At 44.8% G+C, this 19,716-nt stretch overlaps 1 protein-coding gene across 16 annotated transcripts in view; it reads right to left on the bottom strand.

Annotated features, from left to right (window-relative positions):
- clasp2 (cytoplasmic linker associated protein 2) overlaps positions 1-19,716 on the bottom strand; it is an 86,795-nt gene that overhangs the window by 38,454 nt on the left and 28,625 nt on the right. For 12 of the 16 annotated variants that reach the window (XM_064983257.1, XM_064983259.1, XM_064983260.1 and 9 more), the window contains exons 7-8: positions 19,555-19,625; positions 2,453-2,590 (exon numbers count right to left, since the gene is read on the bottom strand). In XM_064983257.1, coding sequence (XP_064839329.1) covers positions 2,453-2,590; positions 19,555-19,625 — 209 coding nt within the window. Of the gene's footprint in view, positions 1-2,452; positions 2,591-4,876; positions 5,058-19,554; positions 19,626-19,716 lie in introns of those variants that run through there. The other 4 variants (XM_064983269.1, XM_064983271.1, XM_064983270.1 and 1 more) reach the window with 4 other exon arrangements.

Here is a 19,716-nt window from a genome sequence, read left to right as displayed (position 1 = left end):
AGAGACAGAGGACAGAGAGGTCAGAGAGCATGTGTATCCCAGTCTGAGTGACAGTAAGTTGTCCCCTTATTGATGTCACTTGTTAAATCCACTTCAATCAGTGTAGATGAAGGGGAGGAGACAGGTTAAAGAATGTTTTTTAAGCCTCGAGACAATTGAGATATGGATTGTGTGCCATTCAGAGGGTGAATGGGTAAGACAAAATATTTAAGTGCCTTTGAATGGGGCACGGTAGTAGGTGCCAGGCGCACCGGTTTGTGTCAATAACTGCAACACTGCTGGGTTTTTCACGCTCAACAGTTTCCTGTGTGTATCAAGAACGGTCCACCACCCAAAGGACATCCAAATCCCTGCGGCTAGTTTCCATTTCCAACTGCAGTAGATGGGCAGTTCTGCTACAACACAATCCATTTTCACAGGCTAGCTGCAACAGGCTAGCTGCAACAGGCTAGCTGCAACAGGCTAGCTGCAACAGGCTAGCTGCAGCGTGAGATGGCTGTGTTGTGAGCCCAAGACAGGGTTTGCTAACTCTGAGAACTATGGTACTGGAGGCTTTTGCTCCCTGCTCAACATCTAGCTGTTAGCCTTCCCAGCTATGGTGGGTAAACGGATGCTGGGTGTGTTATCCGTGTATAGAGCTGAGGAGGATGATCCTATAGCAGCAGATTGTATGTTGCATAGATACACATGTTCCATAGTGTCTCAGAGATAGACGGGACTAGGGCCTCTAAAACCACAGCTCTGTTCTTTCAGCTCGCCTCATTTATTTTCCCTCTCTCTCTCTCCGTTTCTTTTTCTGTTCTCTCAGATTCTTTTCTCTCGGTTTCTTTCTTCTATCTCAAAGTCTTGTCTCTCTGTGTTCTCTCGTCTCTTCTGTTACATCCTCTCTGTGTGTCTGTGTGAGCAGAGTGCGTGGGTGGAATGTAATATAAATGCTAATTTAGCCACACAGGGAGCTAGCTTAGCATGCTAATATGCTAGCAGCACCAGAAGTTACACTAGCATGTTCCACACATTTCAGAACACTCACTCACACACACACACATCGCTCATATCTCCAGATGTCTGATCCATCTGCCTGAATGAACATAGACAGGGTTGCTGATACAGACAGAGAGCGAGAGGACCAGGACAGAGTGGCTGTAGCATCACCCTGCTAGATCGAACCTGGCCGAGATCGACCGCCTGGATGTGAGAGCACTGCTACCTTCCTCCCTTACAGAGAGAGGAAGAGGAGGAGAGAGGGGAAAGGGGGATCAATAGAGGGAAATAGGCAGAAAAGACAAGTCAGCCGTCTGTCAAACTTAGAATGCAGACTAAGATGAGTGAAAACAGAAAATGGAGAGATCTACAGAGCATATTATCGTCGCTATCATAGATGTAATCAAAGGTATAACTAATCAAGCCTGAGATATCAAGCCCAGATAGAGCCACAGAGATTTGACTGATGACATACAGAACTTCCTGTGAAGCAGCAAGAATATAAAGACATAACTTATGGAGTCCAGATAAAAACAGCAGAGATGAGTGTGGATCGAGGATAAGCTCCTGTGAAGAAGCCAGAAAATTTCCCCTCCGTCAGTCTGTTGGGTTTACTGGTCCAGCCGACCTGCTTCGAAAGCTAGTTCATCTCTCCCCATCTGTATCCTTGTTAATCTGGCCATTATAAACTGGGTGGTTCGAGCCCTGAATGCTGATTGGCTGACAGCCGTGGTATATCAGACCGTATACCACGGGTATGACAAAACATTCATTTTTACTGCTCTAATTATGTTGGTAACCAGGTTATAATAGCAATAAGGCACCTCGGAGGTTTGTGGTATATGGCCAATATATCCAGGCACTCAGTGTTGTATCATGCTTAAGAACAGCCCTTAGCCGTGCAATATTGGCCACATACAACACCCCCTCGTGCCTTATTTCTTAATTAGCCAGCCCAACTCAATGGCCTTGTGCTTAGTGTCCGCCCTGAAATAGGAAGGTTAGGGGTTCGATGCCCGGCCCATTCATACCAAAGACTGTGAAAATGAGACCCAATGAGTCTCTGCTTGGCACTCAGCATTAAGGAGATAGATTGGGGGTAAGATCTTGTGATAGACTCGGGTCCTGTCCAGGGGTTGTACTTGTACACAAACTGCCTCACGCTATGGAAACAGGACATAGACTCCTGCTCCTATATGAGCCGAGGCTCCTTACCCAGCCCAGGAGCAGGGGATATAATGTGATTAATAATGTTTGGATTTTATACCAGACGTCTCAGCAGTCCCCTTCAGGCCATCTAGCCAATGAGACTAATGATATGAAATCAATCGAAGGAACTTTATTTGCAAATGTCTCTTTTTTAATTCAACTGTTATTACTCCTGGGTTACATAACACGCAATGAATTATCAACAGATGCTTCTAAGAGGTGAGCAGACCAGATTGGTGTTGAATAGGAGCTGGACTCTTACCTCCGATCTTGGGTCCTGTAGCGCTGGGTCTGCGTGCAGTAGAGGACTCTGCAGGCTTCTTGGGGATTTTGGGGACTTTGAATGCAGCCTGAGCACGGCTCCCATCTGTACTGTCCACATCATCCTCAAAACTATGGTCTGAGAGAGAGAATCATTCATAATACTGTCGTAACATTGTGGTCATACATCATAATACTGTCGTAACATTGTGGTCATACATCATAATACTGTCGTAACATTGTGGTCATACATCATAATACTGTCGTAACATTGTGGTCATATATCATAATTAGAGGTCGACCGATTATGATTTTTCAACGCCGATACCGATTATTGGAGGAACAAAAAAGCCGATACCAATTAAAATCGGCCAATTTTTTTATTTTATTTTTAATAATGACAATTACAACAATACTGAATGAACACTTATTTTAACTTAATATAATACATCAATAAAATCAATTTAGCCTCAATTTAGCCTCAAGTAAATAATGAAACATGAAGAAAGTAAAAGTGCAATATGTGCTTGTAAGAAAGCTAACGTTTCAGTTCCTTGCTCAGAACATGGTTAGAGCGTTGGACTAGTAACCGGAAGGTTGCAAGTTCAAATCCCCGAGCTGACAAGGTGCCAATCTGTCGATCTGCCCCTAAACAGGCAGTTAACCCACTGTTCCTAGGCCGTCATTGAAAATAAGAATTTGTTCTTAACTGACTCGCCTAGTTAAATAAAGGTAAAATAAATAATATATGAAAGCTGGTGGTTCCTTTTAACATGAGTCTTCAATATTCCCAGGTAAGAAGTCTTAGGTTGTAGTTATTATAGGAATTATAGGACTATTTCCCTCTATACCATTTGTATTTCATTAACCTTTGACTATTGGATGTTCTTATAGGCACTTTAGTATTGCCAGTGTAACAGTATAGCTTCCGTCCCTCTAGTTAGCGCGCGCTAACTAGCTCGCCATTTCACTTCGGTTACACCAGCCTCATCTCGGGAGTTGATAGGTTTGAAGTCATAAACAGCGCAATGCTTGATGCACAACAAAGAGCTGCTGGCAAAACGCACGAAAGTGCTGTTTGAATTCATGTTCACGCGCCTGCTTCTGCCTACCACCACTCAGTCAGATACTTGTATGCTCAGTCAGATTATATGCAACGCAGGACACACTAGATAATATCTAGTAATATCATCAACCATGTGTAGTTAACTAGTGATTATGATTGATTGTTTTTTTATAAGATACGTTTAATGCTAGCTAGCAACTTACCTTGGCTTACTGCATTCGCTTAACAGGCAGTCTGCTTGTGGAGTGCAACGAGAGAGAGGCAGGTCGTTATTGCGTTGGACTAGTTAACTGTAAGGTGCAAGATTGGAATCCCTCGAGCTGACGAGGTGAAAATCTGTCCTTCTGCCCCTGAACAAGGCAGTTAACCCCTAGGCCGTCATTGAAAATAAGATTGTGTTCTAAACTGACTTGCCTAGTTAAATAAAAGGTATTTTATATATATATATATATATATAATAAAATAAAACTTGGCAAATCGACGCCCAAAAATACCGATTTCCGATTGTTATGAAAACTTGTAATCGGCCATTCCGATTAATCGGTCGACCTCTAATCATAATACTGTAGTAACATTGTGGTCATACATCATAATACTGTAGTAACATTGTTATCATACATATTTGACATTTTATTATTTCACCCTTCTGTTATTAAAGGAGTTAGTGAAAGGAGGAGGAGAGGAGAGAGAAGTAGTAGAAAGAGGAGAGAGAGGGAGAGGAGGAGTGGAAAGAGGAGGAGAGAAGGAGGAAAGGTCTTGGCTGAAGAAAATAGCAAAGTCAGTGCTGATCAGTGATCAATAGTAATGACAGAAACAGAGGCCACTGGCTGCAGGGAAAGTAGCTAATGCAGGCAATACACAAACACACACTGACCGACTACACAATAATCACTAACAGAAAACGTTTTCTAGCTGATAGACCCTGAGATCATGATGGCATACAACAGATACATTCACACCAAAACACACACCAGCAAACCACAGCATGGGAGAGACACCTCCATGTGCCTCAAAGCATCACCCTGTGTGTTATTAGAGCCCCCTCCAAACACACCTCTAGCCGTGCAGCAGAGATGAAAGCGCTGGCAGAGAAACGCAGACACACTCAGTCGCTTTGACAACCACCGCACAGGGCCGAGAAATGCGCCAAAGCCACCACCCTACACCCCAACACACAGACGCACACAATGTCAGGGAAGACGGACACACACCAACAGACTACATGCATGCGGATCATGCACACACCAACAAACACAACCAACCCTCATTCACACAGCGGTACACCAGCTAAAAGCAGCTCTAATTTATGCTCCTGCAGAAGCAGAAACACACACACGGTGGGCCCAGCCCTGCACTCACAGTCACAGATGCGTTTGCAGATGAGGCGCCTCATGCCTCCAGGAGGGCGTGGTTTTATGGCGCCCCCCTCTTCTCAGACCAGTACCCCAACACACACACCCCTCAAAACAGGTCTAGATACACAAACCTTAACTGCCATCCGAAAAACCCTCCACCCACACCACTGCCGGCATTTTCTCTCTCCTCCCTCTCTCTCCATCTCTCATTCGCTCGATAGCTCTTCTCCCCTCCTTCCCTCTGTGGCCAGGTAGCCAATCAGTGCAGAGATGACATCATGGTGTAGCAGCCAGTGAGGAGGAAGGAGAGTGTGTGTGACGCCCCCAGAATATTAATTGGGTTTCTCTAGCCTCCCTCACAGCAGCTAAACTCCTTACCATCGACATACATACCCAAACACACACCGCAGCATTGACAGCTTAACACACACACTTTACAGTGTCTAATCATATTTCACATATCCATCACACACACACACACACACACACACACAGAGAGAACAAAGGCTGAGTGGGCCATAGTGGCTGTGGAGGTGTAGAGATGGACAGATCAGGGCTGAGAGGAGGAGTGGGGAGGATCACATCCCTCCAGCTGAAACCTGCTTTTTGAGTGTGCGTAGAGGCTCCACCCACAAACACATCCTCAATCGCAGTTCCATCTCAGGTCGGAATGTGTTAGGGAGTTGGGATTAGAGGTCAGGGTTCGGTGACCTAACACTTAATGAGAGAAGATGTAGAGACACTGCAACAACCCTTATGACAACTATATTAACCCTTATTACACCGCTATGACAACTATATTAACCCTTTTCTATAACCCTTTCTTTAAAAAAGTATTTGTCTCCAAAATTGTTTGAGTGATGGACTGTGGATGAAATATCCCAGCCAGTAAATGCACACAGCTATAGAATTTAGGGTGTTATCCATTTCAAGTGGTAACAACCAGTCAACTGGTGTTTAATGAGTCTAGATTGGGAGACAGACTCAAAGTTAATATACATCACATTGAGTTTCTGCTTGATGCATTGCAATAGAAAATAGCATAATGGCATTATACTGGGAAAGATGGGTTAATCTGTGGACATTGTGGGGGGTTGGAGTTAACATCAGAATGAATGGTGGATAGGCGGTCAATGTGGATGAATATCCAATTAGGAATGTATAATTATTTAACTACAGGTACTATAGATATGAGCAAAATATCTGTTAGAAGTAATGTTGTCCATTTGTTTACTCCAATTAGTGTAGGGATGTAAATGTTTAAATAAAAAAGAAAGTTGAATTAGAAATCATGCAAACAATTACATTGATACAACCGATAATATTAAAGTTGATCTACTCCCAATTTTTTTTGTACATTCAAATAAATAAAGCTGCCTGATGATGCTAATCATTTGCTAAAGGCGCTTACAGCGGTGCTTTAACAGTGACACAGCCCCCTTAGGAGGGCGAATCTCTGTCAAGGACGGAGGAGCAAAGACGAGAGAGCGCGAGAGAGAGAGAGAGCGAGAGAGCGAGTGAGAGAGTGAGAAAGAGAGAGCGCGAGAAAGAGAGAGAGCGCAAGAGAGCGCGAGAGAGCAAGAGAGAAAGCGCGAGCGAGAGCGCGCGCCAGCGAAGAGAGATGGGGAAAGGGAGCTTTAGAGTGAAAATGAGGGAGAGCAAGATGGAGGACAGAGAAATATTTGTAGAGAGAGAAAAGGGAGGAATAGAAAGGAGAGAGAGAGGAGCGAGAAAAGGAAAAGAGGGAGGGATCATTCACGGTAGCACTGTTCAGGCTGTTGCCATGACAACCTGGAGAGACGTATCCTCTGGGGAGAAGAGCAGTGAGACAAAACCATCAGGAACCAACCCAATAACACAACTGACTGTAGCGGTTTGAGATTATGTAGGCTATTCCATTATCTTTATGAAAATAAGCGTATCCTTGCCTTTATATTTACAATTTATTCCTGATATTTTAGCTTAATTAATGGTGGAAAGGAAAATCGAGCTCCATACCGCATTGCTGTGCACCTCCCAAATGTTGTAACAATGGGTAGGGCTCCGTAAAGCTCTGTATTGACATGATTGGTTGATGGTAGGTGGGGGCGGGAGGTCCTGTATAAACACAAACTCACTTCCTTGACAACAGGTCTGCTCAGCAGGCAGCTACATGAGGCGCAGGAAGTGTGAATGCCCTGACTTCGGCAGAGGGCGTCTCACCGGCCAGTGCAGACTTCAGATTTACCATGCAGCACATTTAACAAATGTTGTTGTTTTTGTAGACACAAAGAAACAGAAATTGGGGAATTTTCTCATGTAAGTCAGCTATTATGAGAGTTTCGGCTGGTTATTGTCCAATTTAATGGCTTTAATCAAGGCGTAAACTGTGACCAATTTCAGATCTACCAAACCGGCCACGGTTGTTGCCTCTGCCTGTTGCAGGTGGCGTTCCAGAGTTCACAGGTGTGCCTGGCTGGATTGTGCCTCCATCACCTCGTCCCTCGCCTCCTTCAACACGTGACTATCCGTTAAAGCGGTCTGGCACTCCCCCAATGTGGCCTTGCTATGTAAAGACGAAATCTATTGCTGGTCTTAACTGTTTGCTGCACATTTTTACGTTGTATTCCATTTCCAGTGAGACTATTCAACCAAGAGTCACTGATGGAAGAAGAAAAGCGATCGGCAAAGGCCATCAGGAATCTGCTGGCATCACGGCATCAACATTGCTCTACTCACAGTCAGAAGACAGTTGAAGAAACTTGAGTGGATGTATTCTATTGTATTCTGTTATAATTTCTCTGTGCTTAGTAGCAGAACATATCCATTTCTCTTACAATAAAAAATATTAGTGTAACAAAAGTTAAAGGTGCTGAATGGTCAATCCGACGTCTGCCGTGGCTGTGCAGCATTTACAGTGAAATCTTTGCAGAAGTCACGGCATTCATACCTCTTGCACTTCACAGAGCAGTGCAGAGTTGTTGTGAAGGAAGTGAGTTTGTGTTTATACAGGACCTCCCGCCCTCACCTACCATCAACCATTCAGAGCCCTCCGCTTTGTTAACAAATGTGGGATGCGCACGATGATGCAGTACGTAGCTCAATTTGGCGTCTGCATGCATCTGGAGGCTCCGCAATTGCGTCACACCCTCCATACGGAGCCTTCGGACACTTTTTCCGGATCAACCATAAATGGGTTTTATGATATGGATGTAATAGGCTACAGTCCAGTTACAGCTTCTTCTGACAAAGGAGAAACAAAAAAATATGGTATTTTTTCAGGTGTGGTTGTGCATGCGGGACAGAGGAAGAACAATTCTTACACTATTGTTCTTAATTCAATCACCCTCTTCTTCATCCTCATAATTCACGATTGAATTTGAATGATCAGCAAAATGATCCGTTTCTATCTGGTTTCTATCGTCCATTCATTGATGTCACTCATTCAGCGAGGAGAGAGACATTGGTGTAAAGTGTTGGTACCCAGACACTAAATCCAAAAGCCTTATCAGAGGTCCAACTCCCCCTTGCGGTGGTCTGGTGCAATGACCCAGTGACGCAATGCAAGGTACTATACCACAATTTACTTCAATGTGCTGTGGTATAACCTTGAAACTTTTAATTGAGGAACCACTGCACACGTGGGTCTGTCTATCTATTAGAGCTTTCTCTATCCTCTCTTGGTAGATTGAGTCACGCTACAGTAGCTATGGTGGAATTTCCCTCATGCTTACACCAATCCAAGGCTTTTAAAGTGAGGGGATGGGCAGACCAGGGAATCAGCACTGGGCAGGGAGAAATGGGAATAGAGGTTTGGTGTCAATATGTAAACCTTAAAGACACGGTACTTTAGAGACTGATAAAGTTTTTTTATTTTTTATTTATTTTTTAAACCTCTCGCTTTGGGCAGGATGTGTCAATGAGTATTTCTTAAATGCATAATCTATGAGCAGAATTACTCAATTAGCCATGAAATCCCTAGTTTGAAGCAACTGTTTTTCTTGAAGCTGTGCCACACCAGTTTCCCTACATTTCCCCCCCACGTGGGCCAGCCCCCTAGCAATTTGAGTTCTAGCCAATGAGTTTCCTCTCCTTGCATTTGAGTGACAGCTAGAAGGGCCTGCTCAGCGTTATCCAATGAAGTTGCTGGGCGGGACCAATGGCTCAGTGGACACAGCAGAGAAAGAGAGAGAGAGCAATGACGTGGTACTACATGGCCAAAAGTATGTTGACACAGCTTCAAATTAGTGGATTCAGCTTTTTCTGCCACACTCATTGCTGACAGGTGTATAAAACTCAATTACACCGCCATGCAATCTCCATAGACAAACATTGGCAGTAGAATGGCCTTACTGAAGAGCTCATTGACTTTCAACATGACACCGTCATAGGATGCCACTTTTCAAACATGTTAGTTTGTTACATTTCTGCCCTGCTAGAGCTGCCCCAGTCAACTGTAAGTGCCGTTATTGTGAAGTGGAAACTTCTAGGAGCAACAACAGCTCAGCCATGATGTGGTAGGCCACACAAGCTCACAAAAGGGGACTCCCGAATGCTGAAGCGTGTTCCAAACTGCCTCTGGAAGCAACGTCAGCACAAGAACTGTTCGTTGGGAGCTTCATTGGACTATGGGGCAGTGGAAACGTGTTCTCTGGAGTGATGGATCACTCTAACATCGGTCAGTCTGACAGATACATCTGGATTTGGTGGATGTCAGGAGAATGCTACCTGCCCCAATGCTCTAGTGTCAACTGTAAAGTTTGTTGGAGGAGGAATAATGGTCTGGGGCTGTTTTTCATGATTCGGGCTAAGCCACTTAGTTCCAGTGAAGGGAAATCTAAACGCTACAGCATACAATGACATTCCAGATGATTCTGTGCTTCCAACTTTGAGGCAACAGTTTGGGGAAGGCCCTCACCTGTTTCAGCATGACAATGCCCCTGTGCACAAAGTGAGGGCCATACAGAAATTGTTTGTAGAGATCGGTGTGGAAGAACTTGACTGGCCTGCACAGAGCCCTAACCTCAACTCGACAGAACACCTTTGGGATGAATTGGAACGCCAACTGCGAGCCAGGTCTAAATCACCCAACATCAGTGCCTGACCTCACTAATGCTCTAGTGGCTGAATGGAAGCAAGTCCCCGCAGCAATGTTCCAACATCTAGTGGAAAGCCTTCCTGGAAGAGTGGAGTCTGTTATAGCAGAAAAGGGGGGACCAACTCCATATTAATGCCCATGATTTTGGAATGAGATGTTCAACAAACAGGTGTCCACATAATTTTGACCGTGTGGTATAGTGATGTAGTATGCAACTTTAGGGGACCGCTTTTGGCTCGGGAGTGCTACTTTTAGAACTACTGGCAAAAAAGTATACAAAAATACCGGAGAATCTCTTTAATGTGAGAATCAGAATTAAAATCACAGCCCTGTCACATCAACAAAACCCCCCATAGCACGCAACAAGGTGGGCGCACACACACACTCCACTGAGGAGTGTTGCCATGGATACGGCTGTAAGGTATGCCCTCCATTTTTGAGTCAAATAGACAGAAGGTAAGAAAGGCAGAGGCCAAGAGACAGAAAAGTAGAGAATGAAATGACATGAAGGATGAGAGAGAGCAGGGGTAGGCCAACGACAACACACAGGCTGCATCCGGCACGCAAAATAAATGACCTTTTGGGGTTTACATTGTTTGTTTAAAAAAATTTAAAAAATACTATATAAACTATATATTTTCCAATAACTGACATGTTTCTGGGCAGCAAATTAATTTTGACCCCTGATAGACACTGAGTGTATAAATATTAGGAACACCTTCCTAATATTGAGTTGCACCTTTTGCCCTCAGAGCAGCCTGAATTCGTCAGGGCATGGACTCTACAAGGTGTCGATAGTGTTCCACAGGGAGGCTGGTTCATGTTGACTCCAAAAATTCCCCATAGTTGGCTGGATGTGGTGGACCATTCTTGATACACACGGGTAAACTTAAGTTTGAAAACACCAGCAGCGTTGCAGTTTACATTTACATTTCAGTCATTGGAGCAGCAGGTAGCCTAGCGGTCAGAGCATTGGGCCAGTAACCAAAAGGTTGGTGGATCGAATCCCTGAGCTGCCAAGGTCAAAATCTGTCATTCTGCCCCTGAACAAGGCAGTTAACCCACTGTTCCTAGGCCATCACTGTAAATAAGAATTTGCACTGACTTGCTTAGTTAAATAAGGTTTCAAAAATATATATATATATAAAAATACAAATTTAGCAGACACTCTTATCCAGAGCGACCTACTGTAGTGAGAGGATACTTTTTTCATACTGGTCCTCCGTGGGAATCGAACCCACAACCCTGGCGTTGCAAGCGCGATGCTCTACCAACTGAGGCAACTGACATTCAAGCCCTGTTCAAATTGTTTGTCTTGCCCATTCACCCTCTGAATGGTAGACATACACAATCCCATGTCTCAATTGTCTCAAGGCTTAAAAATCCTTCTTTAACCTGTCTCCCTTTCATCTACACTGATTGAAGTGGATTTAACAGGTGACATTAATACGGGATCATAGACTGACCAGGTGAAAGCTATGTTTACATCTGTATTTTTTGTAGCCATCTACATAGCACCACAGACTGATGCTGGCACTAAGACCACACTGAATGAGCTGTATTCCGCTATAAGTAAACAGGAAAACACTCATCCAGAGGCAGCGCGCCAAGTGGCCGGGGACTTTAAACCACCTTTACTCCACACACAGAGACGCGTACCAAGCTCTCCCTCACCCTCCATTTGGCAAATCTGACAGAAACTATCCTCCGGATTCCTGCTTACAAGCAAAAATTAAAGCAAGAAGCACCGGTGACAAGATCAATGAAAATGTTGTCAGATGAAGCAGATGCTAAGCTACATGATTGCTAAGATGCTAAGCTACATACCAGCAGAGACTGGAATATGTTCTGTGATTCCTCCAATGGCTTTGAGGAGTCCACCACATCAGTCAATGGCTTCATTAATAAGTGCATCGATGACGTCGTCCCCACAGCGACCGTACGCACATACCCCAACCAGAAGCCATGGATTACAGGCAACATCCGCACTGAGCTAAAGGCTAGAGCAGCCGCTTTCAAGGAGCGGGACTCTAACCCTAAAGCTTATAAGAAATCCCGCTATGCCCTCTGACAAAACATCAAACAAGGAAAAGCGTCAGTACAGGACTAAGATTGAATCATATTACACCGGCACAGACGCTCGTCGGATGTGGCAGGGTTTGCAAACCATTACAGACTACAAAGGGAAGCACAGCCGAGAGCTGCCCAGTGACACAAGCCTACCAGACGAGCTAAATCACTTCTATGCTCGCTTCGATGCAAATAGCATGATAGCACCAGCTGTTCCAGACGACTGTGTGATCACGCTCTCCGCAGTCGATGTGAGTAAGGCCTTTAAAACAAGTCAAAATTCACAAGGCCACAGGGTCAGACAGATTACCAGGACGCGTACTGCGAGCATGCGCTGACCAACTGGCAAGTGTCTTCACTGACATTTTCAACCTCTCCCCGTTAGAATCTGTAAAACCAATGTTTTAAGCAGACCACCATAGTCCTTATTCCCAAGGAAGCGAAGGTAACCTGCCTAAATGACTACCGACCCGTAGCACTCACGTCTGTAGCCACGAAGTGCTTTGAAAGGCTGGTCATGGTTCACATCAACACCATTATCCCAGAAACCCTAGATCCACTCCAATGTGCATACTGCACCAACAGATCCACAGATGATGCAATCTCTATTGCACTCCACACTGCCCTTTCCCACCTGGAGAAAAAGGAACACCTATGTGAGAATGCTATTCATTGACGACAGCTCAGCGTTCAACACCATATTGCCCTCAAAAGCTCAACACTAAGCTAAGGACCCTGGGACTAAACACCTCCCTCCAACTGGATCCTGGACTTCCGATGGGCCGCCCCCAGGTGGTAAGGATAGGTAACAACGCCCCTCAGGGGTGTGTGCTCAGTCCCCTCCTGTACTCCCTGTTCACTCATAACTGCACGGCCAACACCATCATTAAGTTTAACGATGACACAACAGTGGTAGGCCTGATCACCGACAATGACGAGACAGCCTATAGGGAGGAGGTCAGAGACCTGGCCGTGTAGTGCCAGAACAACAACCTCTCCTTCAACGTGATCAAGACAAAGTAGATTATTGTGGACTACAGGAAAAGGAGGGCCGAGCACGTCCCCATTCTCATCGACGGGGCTGTAGTGGAGCAGGTTGAGAGCTTCAAGTTCTTGGTGTCCAAATCAACAACAAACTAACATGGTCCAAGCACACCAAGACAGTCGTGAAGAGGTCACAACAAAACCTATTCCCCCTCAGGAGACGTAAAAGACTTGCAATGGGTCCTCAGATGCTTTTATTTATTTATTTCACCTTTATTTAACCAGGTCGGCTAGTTGAGAACAAGTTCTCATTTACAACTGCGACCTGGCCAAGACAAAGCATAGCAGTGTGAACAGACAACACAGAGTTACACATGGAGTAAACATTAAACAAGTCAATAACACAGTAGAAAAAAAGAGAGTCTATATACATTGTGTGCAAAAGGCATGAGGAGGTAGGCAAATAATTACAATTTTGCAGATTAACACTGGAGTGATAAATGATCAGATGGTCATGTACAGGTAGAGATATTGGTGTGCAAAAGAGCAGAAAAGTAAATAATTAAAAACAGTATGGGGATGAGGTAGGTATAATTGGGTGGGCTATTTACCGATAAGACTATGTACAGCTGCAGGGATCGGTTTGCTGCTCAGATAGCAGATGTTTGAAGTTGGTGAGGGAGATAAAAGTCTCCAACTTCAGCGATTTTTGCAATTCGTTCCAGTCACAAGCAGCAGAGAACTGAAACGAAAGGCGGCCAAATGAGGTGTTGGCTTTAGGGATGATCAGTGAGATACACCTGCTGGAGCCCGTGCTACGGGTGGGTGTTGCCATCGTGACCAGTGAACTGAGATAAGGCGGAGCTTTACCTAGCATGGACTTGTAGATGACCTGGAACCAGTGGGTCTGGCGACGAATATGTAGCGAGGGCCAGCCGACTAGAGCATACAAGTTGCAGTGGTGGGTGGTATAAGGTGCTTTAGTGACAAAACGGATGCTCAAACGGTTCTACAGCTGCACCAGAGAGCATCCTGGTAGCATCACCGTCTGGAATGGCAACTGCTCGGCCTCCGACCGCAAGGCACTACAGAGGGTAGTGCGTACGGCCCAGTACACCACTGGGGCCAAGCTTCCTGCCATCCATGACCTCTATACCAGGCGGTGTCAGAGGAAGGCCTTAAAAATGGTCAAAGTCTCCAGCCACCCCAGTCATAGAATGTTCTCTCTGCTACCGCACGGTAAGAGGTACCGGAGGGCCAAGTCTAGGTCCAATAGGCTTCTAAACAGCTTCTACCCCCAAACCATAAGACTCCTAAGCATTTAATCAAATGGCTAACCAGACTATTTGCATTGCCCACCCCCTCTTTCACGCCACTGCTACTCTCTGTTTTTATCTATGCATAGTCACTTCAATAACTCTACCTACATGTACATATTACCTCAACTAACCGGTGCCCCCTACCATTGACTCTGTACCGGTACCCCTGTATATAGTCTCGCTATTGTTATTTTACTACTGCTCTTTAATTACTTGTTCCTTTAATTTCTTATTCATATTTATATATTCATATAAACTGTATTGTTGGTTAGTAAGCATTTCACTCTCAGGTCTACACCTTGGTACTGGTCAGTTCCTGGATGGGAGACCAGATGCTGCTGGAAGTGGTGTTGGAGGGCCAGTAGGAGGCACTCTTTCCTCTGGTCTAAAAAAAATAAATATCCCAATGCCCGAGGGCAGTGATTGGGGACACTGCCCTGTGTATGGTGCCGTCTTTCGGATTGGACGTTAAACAGGTGTCCTGACTCTCTGAGGTCATTAAAGATCCCATGGCACTTATCATAAGAGTAGTGGTGTTAACCCCGGTGTCCTGGCTAAATTCCCAATCTGGCCCTCACACCATCACCTAATAATCCCCAGTTTACAATTGTCTCATTCATCCCCCTCCTCTCCCCTGTAACTATTCCCCAGGTCGTTGCTGTAAATGAGAACGTGTTCTCAGTCAACTTACCTGGTAAAATAACAGATGAATAAAGTCTACACCTGTTGTATTCGGCGCATTTGACTAATAACATTTGATTTGTCATGGAAAGAGCAGGTGTTCCTAATGTTTCATACACTCAGTGTAGAATGTGAGTGAGGTGATATGCTCAGTTATAATCCACATATCTACTTGCTGCTACAGGCAGAGCTAAAACCATTTTAAGAGAAAGTATACACACTCCCCAGTCCCCAATCAAAAAAAAAAATGTTTGGGTTTCAGATACACAAACTAAACGTGCAGAGGCAAACACACTCTCCAATACCTAATACAGGTGAAAATGATCCCAGTCATTCCCATGCAGGGAAGAGGGGAAACAATCTGAGAACGTCACACACACAGCCAAAAAATACATCCGTAACAAAACCACCCAGCAAGCAACACAAATTTGGTGGAGCATTGTAACTACATGCGAGTACACACACAAAATATATTTCCATTCAAAATCCTATTTTCACTAACTTAACCCCTAACCCTAATTGTAACTCTAAAGCTTAAAATAGCCTTTGTCCTCATGGGGAAGTGAGAAATGTAGTCACGAGGGAGAATATTGTTTTACTATCCTTGTGTACCGAAAATCCTTGTGTGTGTGTGTGGGGTGGGGGGGATTTTAGGTACCCACTAGAATAGAAGAACAAGACCACACACACAACCATTTCACAGACACACAAAACACAGGCATGCTGTCAATGCTCTGCAAAAATGTGTTTGTGTCCACAGGGGGGCAGCACTAGCCTTTATCTGTGAAACAACAAAAACAAAGGAAGGAAAGGAAGACTGACAGTTGCGATATCACTCACACTGAACTAGAGACAGAGCTCTGACTGCACACGGCAGTGTGTTCATATGTGCCCTATTTCCCTCATGTACTAATTGTATTACTACACTCTAATTGTAGTAGTACACACTTGTGAATTGGAAATGTTTTTTTGCCTATCCCAACTCTCCCTGAGACACCCTCGGAGAGTGGGGTCAAGGCCAGGGTCCGCCATCAACTTATACCCAGGAGCAATTAGGGTTGAGTGCCTTGATCAAGGACACAGACAGATTTTTCACTGTCAGCTCGGGGATTCGAACTAGCGAACTTTCTTTTGGAAACTAGAATGTTAGCTAGCTAGGAACACAACACACAAACTTCTGTACCAACATCACATGTGTGTGTGTATGGTAATCTGTTCTAAGCTGCAGAAGCACACGTTATAAACATGTTTTCACGGCCGGGCAGGAGTCAGGCCCGTGTGACACAGACACAGATCCAATCCACACAAGCCAACTGACTAAACATGCCAACACAGTTCCACATATGAACAGCCAATACATAGTATGTGACGAGGACATCAATAAATACCCAACATGGAGCCGGACATGCCTTGATAGCAATACTGCCCTAAATTGCCATAACAGTATGTTTAAATACAGTACTATGACGAAGGATGATTCTCCTTGGTTGTCTTCTTTTCGGAGATGGACGCAATACGATAGAAATCTGTGAGACTAGGAGACAAGGAGATAAGGAGATGAGACTAGGATATGAAACAAGGAGATGGCGAGGAAACAAGGATGCAATGACATGATGTAATATAATGAAATAAGAGATGAGAGGAAAGAAGCAAATTGAACAAGTAGATGAAACAAGGAGACAAGGTGATGGAACACGGAGATGAGGATAGGAAACAAGGAGACGAGCAGCACAGACACTGAACCGTTCCATTTCCAGGTCAAGAATAGGGATAGACCATAATGAAAAAATGGCAGCGTAACCGTGGAAACAGGCTACCCTGGAAACGGGGTCACACTATCCTCTGCAGAGACAGAGAGGCATTGAGGCAGAATGAGCTTGTGTGTGTGTGTGTGTGTGTGTGTGTGTGTGTGTGTGTGTGTGTGTGTGTGTGTGTGTGTGTGTGTGTGTCAACAATGCACCACTAAGCAGCTGATGGAAGCTACTGAGGGTCAGTTTGCAGTGCACTCAATTACTCTGGGCTACTAGGACTACTGCGTAGTGTGTGTGTTCTTACATTTCAGTGAGGCACAGAGAGAAGCCAGCAGCAGTGACACATTACCCTCTCTCACACACACACCTTAAATGTGAGTTTCAGTCCCAAAGTCTAACAGTCTTAAATAAAACCTCTCTCTCACCAAAGACACCCAGTGTCCTACCTACACACACCTGACCTACAAACTACTGGAGAGAGTTGGGAGAGAAGAGGGAGTAGGGAGGGAGAGAGAGAGTTGGGAGAGAAGAGGGAGTAGTGAGGGAGAGAGAGAGTTAGGAGAGAAGAGGGAGTAGTGAGGGAGAGAGAGAGTTAGGAGAGAAGAGGGAGTAGGGAGGGACAAAGTACTCAATCCCACTCACATACACTCAAACTATCCCCAGACATTTTAAGGAACTCAGAGTAACTCCCTAAACGGATTTCACTCCAGAGCCAAAGATTACACACACACACTCACTGTATCCCTCGCCTCCGACAGACATAATAAGTGTGTAGAGAAATTCTCTCCTCTCTTTTCAGTTTTCCTTCATTTGCTTGCTCTCTCTCGTTCCCTCTGTCATGATGAATCAGGGAAAGCAGTGACAGGCACAGCTCTGGCTTGTACAACTGCAGATCTCTCTCTCTCTCTTCCCCTTACCTCCATCCCTCGCTCTCGCCTCCCTCTTTCCCCTTCCCTCTGTGGCTCCCCCTGTGCCTCCCAGCAACAGCTGTGTTGAGCCTTCAGAATAATAACAGCCCCACAGTCAGTGTGTTTGTGTGCTCTTCATCCCTGACAATGCAGTCTGGCTTCCTCTTCCTTTACTGTGTTCTAAATGTGTGTGCTGTGTTTGGCTGATGGTGTGTGTGTGTGTGACTGATATCGTATGTTCTGTCCTCTGGTTGGAGCTTTGGGTTTACTGTTTGGGGGGGAATCAGAGTCCACATCAGAATGGAACAGAACAAGAGCTAGGACTGACCTTCCAGTGTTTCTGCAAGTGGACTACGAGCCCAAAGCTCACTGCCCTCTCTGAAGAGATCCGAACTGAAACCCCTGGGAGTGCAAGGGTTAAACCTAACCACCCCATGCTGCCATTGTACATGGTATCATAGCAACCTGACCCCCCCCCCCCCATGTGTTAACCCCCTCTGTGATCCCCTCAGGATAAAAGTACCTCAACAGACTGCGTTTAGAGATACTGACTAAGGAACAGACAAATTACAGTACAACAAATACAATACAAACTGTAGACAACTGAAAACTACAACTTTACATCCAAACTCCACAAAAAAAACTGTACAATACAACAAGGCAAATTGTAGGCAACTGCAAATCTTTATAAACAAAAAAGCAACAACTCTACAACCAAATTCCAATGTCAAAACCAAATTAACCACACCACCACTATACAACCACACTACCACCACCACTATACAACCACACTACCACCACACTACCACTAAACAACCACACTACCACCACTATACAACCACACTACCACCACACTACCACCACACTACCACTAAACAACCACACTACCACTAAACAACCACACTACCACTAAACCACCACACTACCACTAAACCACCACACTACCACTAAACCACCACACTACCACCACTATACAACCACACTACCACCACTATACAACCACACTACCACCACTATACAACCACACTACCACCACTATACAACCACACTACCACCACTATACAACCACACTACCACCACTATACAACCACACTACCACCACTATACAACCACACTACCACTACTATACAACCACACTACCACTACTATACAACCACACTACCACTACACAACCACACTACCACTATACAACCACTATACAACCACACTACCACTATACAACCACACTACCACTATACAACCACACTACCACTATACAACCACACTACAATTAGAAACTGGATGGTTTGAGCCCTGAATGCTGATTGGCTGAAAGCCTTGGTATATCTGACCGTACACCATGGGTATGGCAAAGCAAATATTTGTACTGTTGTAATTGCGTTGGTAACCAGTTTATAACAGCAATAAGGCACCTCAAGGGTTTGTGATATATGGCCAATATACCACGGCTAAGGGCTGTAACCAAGCACTCCGTGTTGTATCGTACATAAGAACAGCCCTTAGCTGTGGTATATTGGCCATATATCACACCCCCTCGTGCTTTATTACTTAAATATATATAACCAAACTACAAATATACAACAAAAGCACAACTTTACGACCAAACTACAACCTTAAACCTAACTACAACTTTACAACCAAAAAAACATTCCAACTGCCTGGTAACAGCAGCAGTTCTTGTGTTGCTAGGCAGGGATTTGGTCCAACCAGACACCAGATATCTGATGTCTGGAGACGAAACTCCTGAGAGATTAGACAAGTAATCCTATTGGACCTTCAGACAGCCACGAGATCAGCCAGACCATAGCACTAGCCCAACATGGGGGGCAAAGAGGGACAAACAGCACAAAGACAAAAAAGCAACAATGAAAACGAGGGAGAGAGAGACTCACCGTGACTGGGGCTGAGCGCCATGTTCCCAGAATTCAACGCTTCATCAAAACGCCCGTATATTGTCTGTAACCTGGAGACAGGAGTTGGGAAAGGTCGTCAGAATACACACACACACCAACATATGAGTAATCTGGATAGCGTGACATGAGAGAGACAACAGC

Source organism: Oncorhynchus masou, chromosome 13 (genome assembly GCF_036934945.1).
Source record: "Oncorhynchus masou masou isolate Uvic2021 chromosome 13, UVic_Omas_1.1, whole genome shotgun sequence".
In the NCBI taxonomy this organism is placed as follows: Eukaryota; Metazoa; Chordata; class Actinopteri; order Salmoniformes; family Salmonidae; genus Oncorhynchus; species Oncorhynchus masou.
The sequence above is the reverse complement of the archived record's forward strand: the minus strand, read 5'-3'. Positions and strand labels throughout refer to the sequence as shown.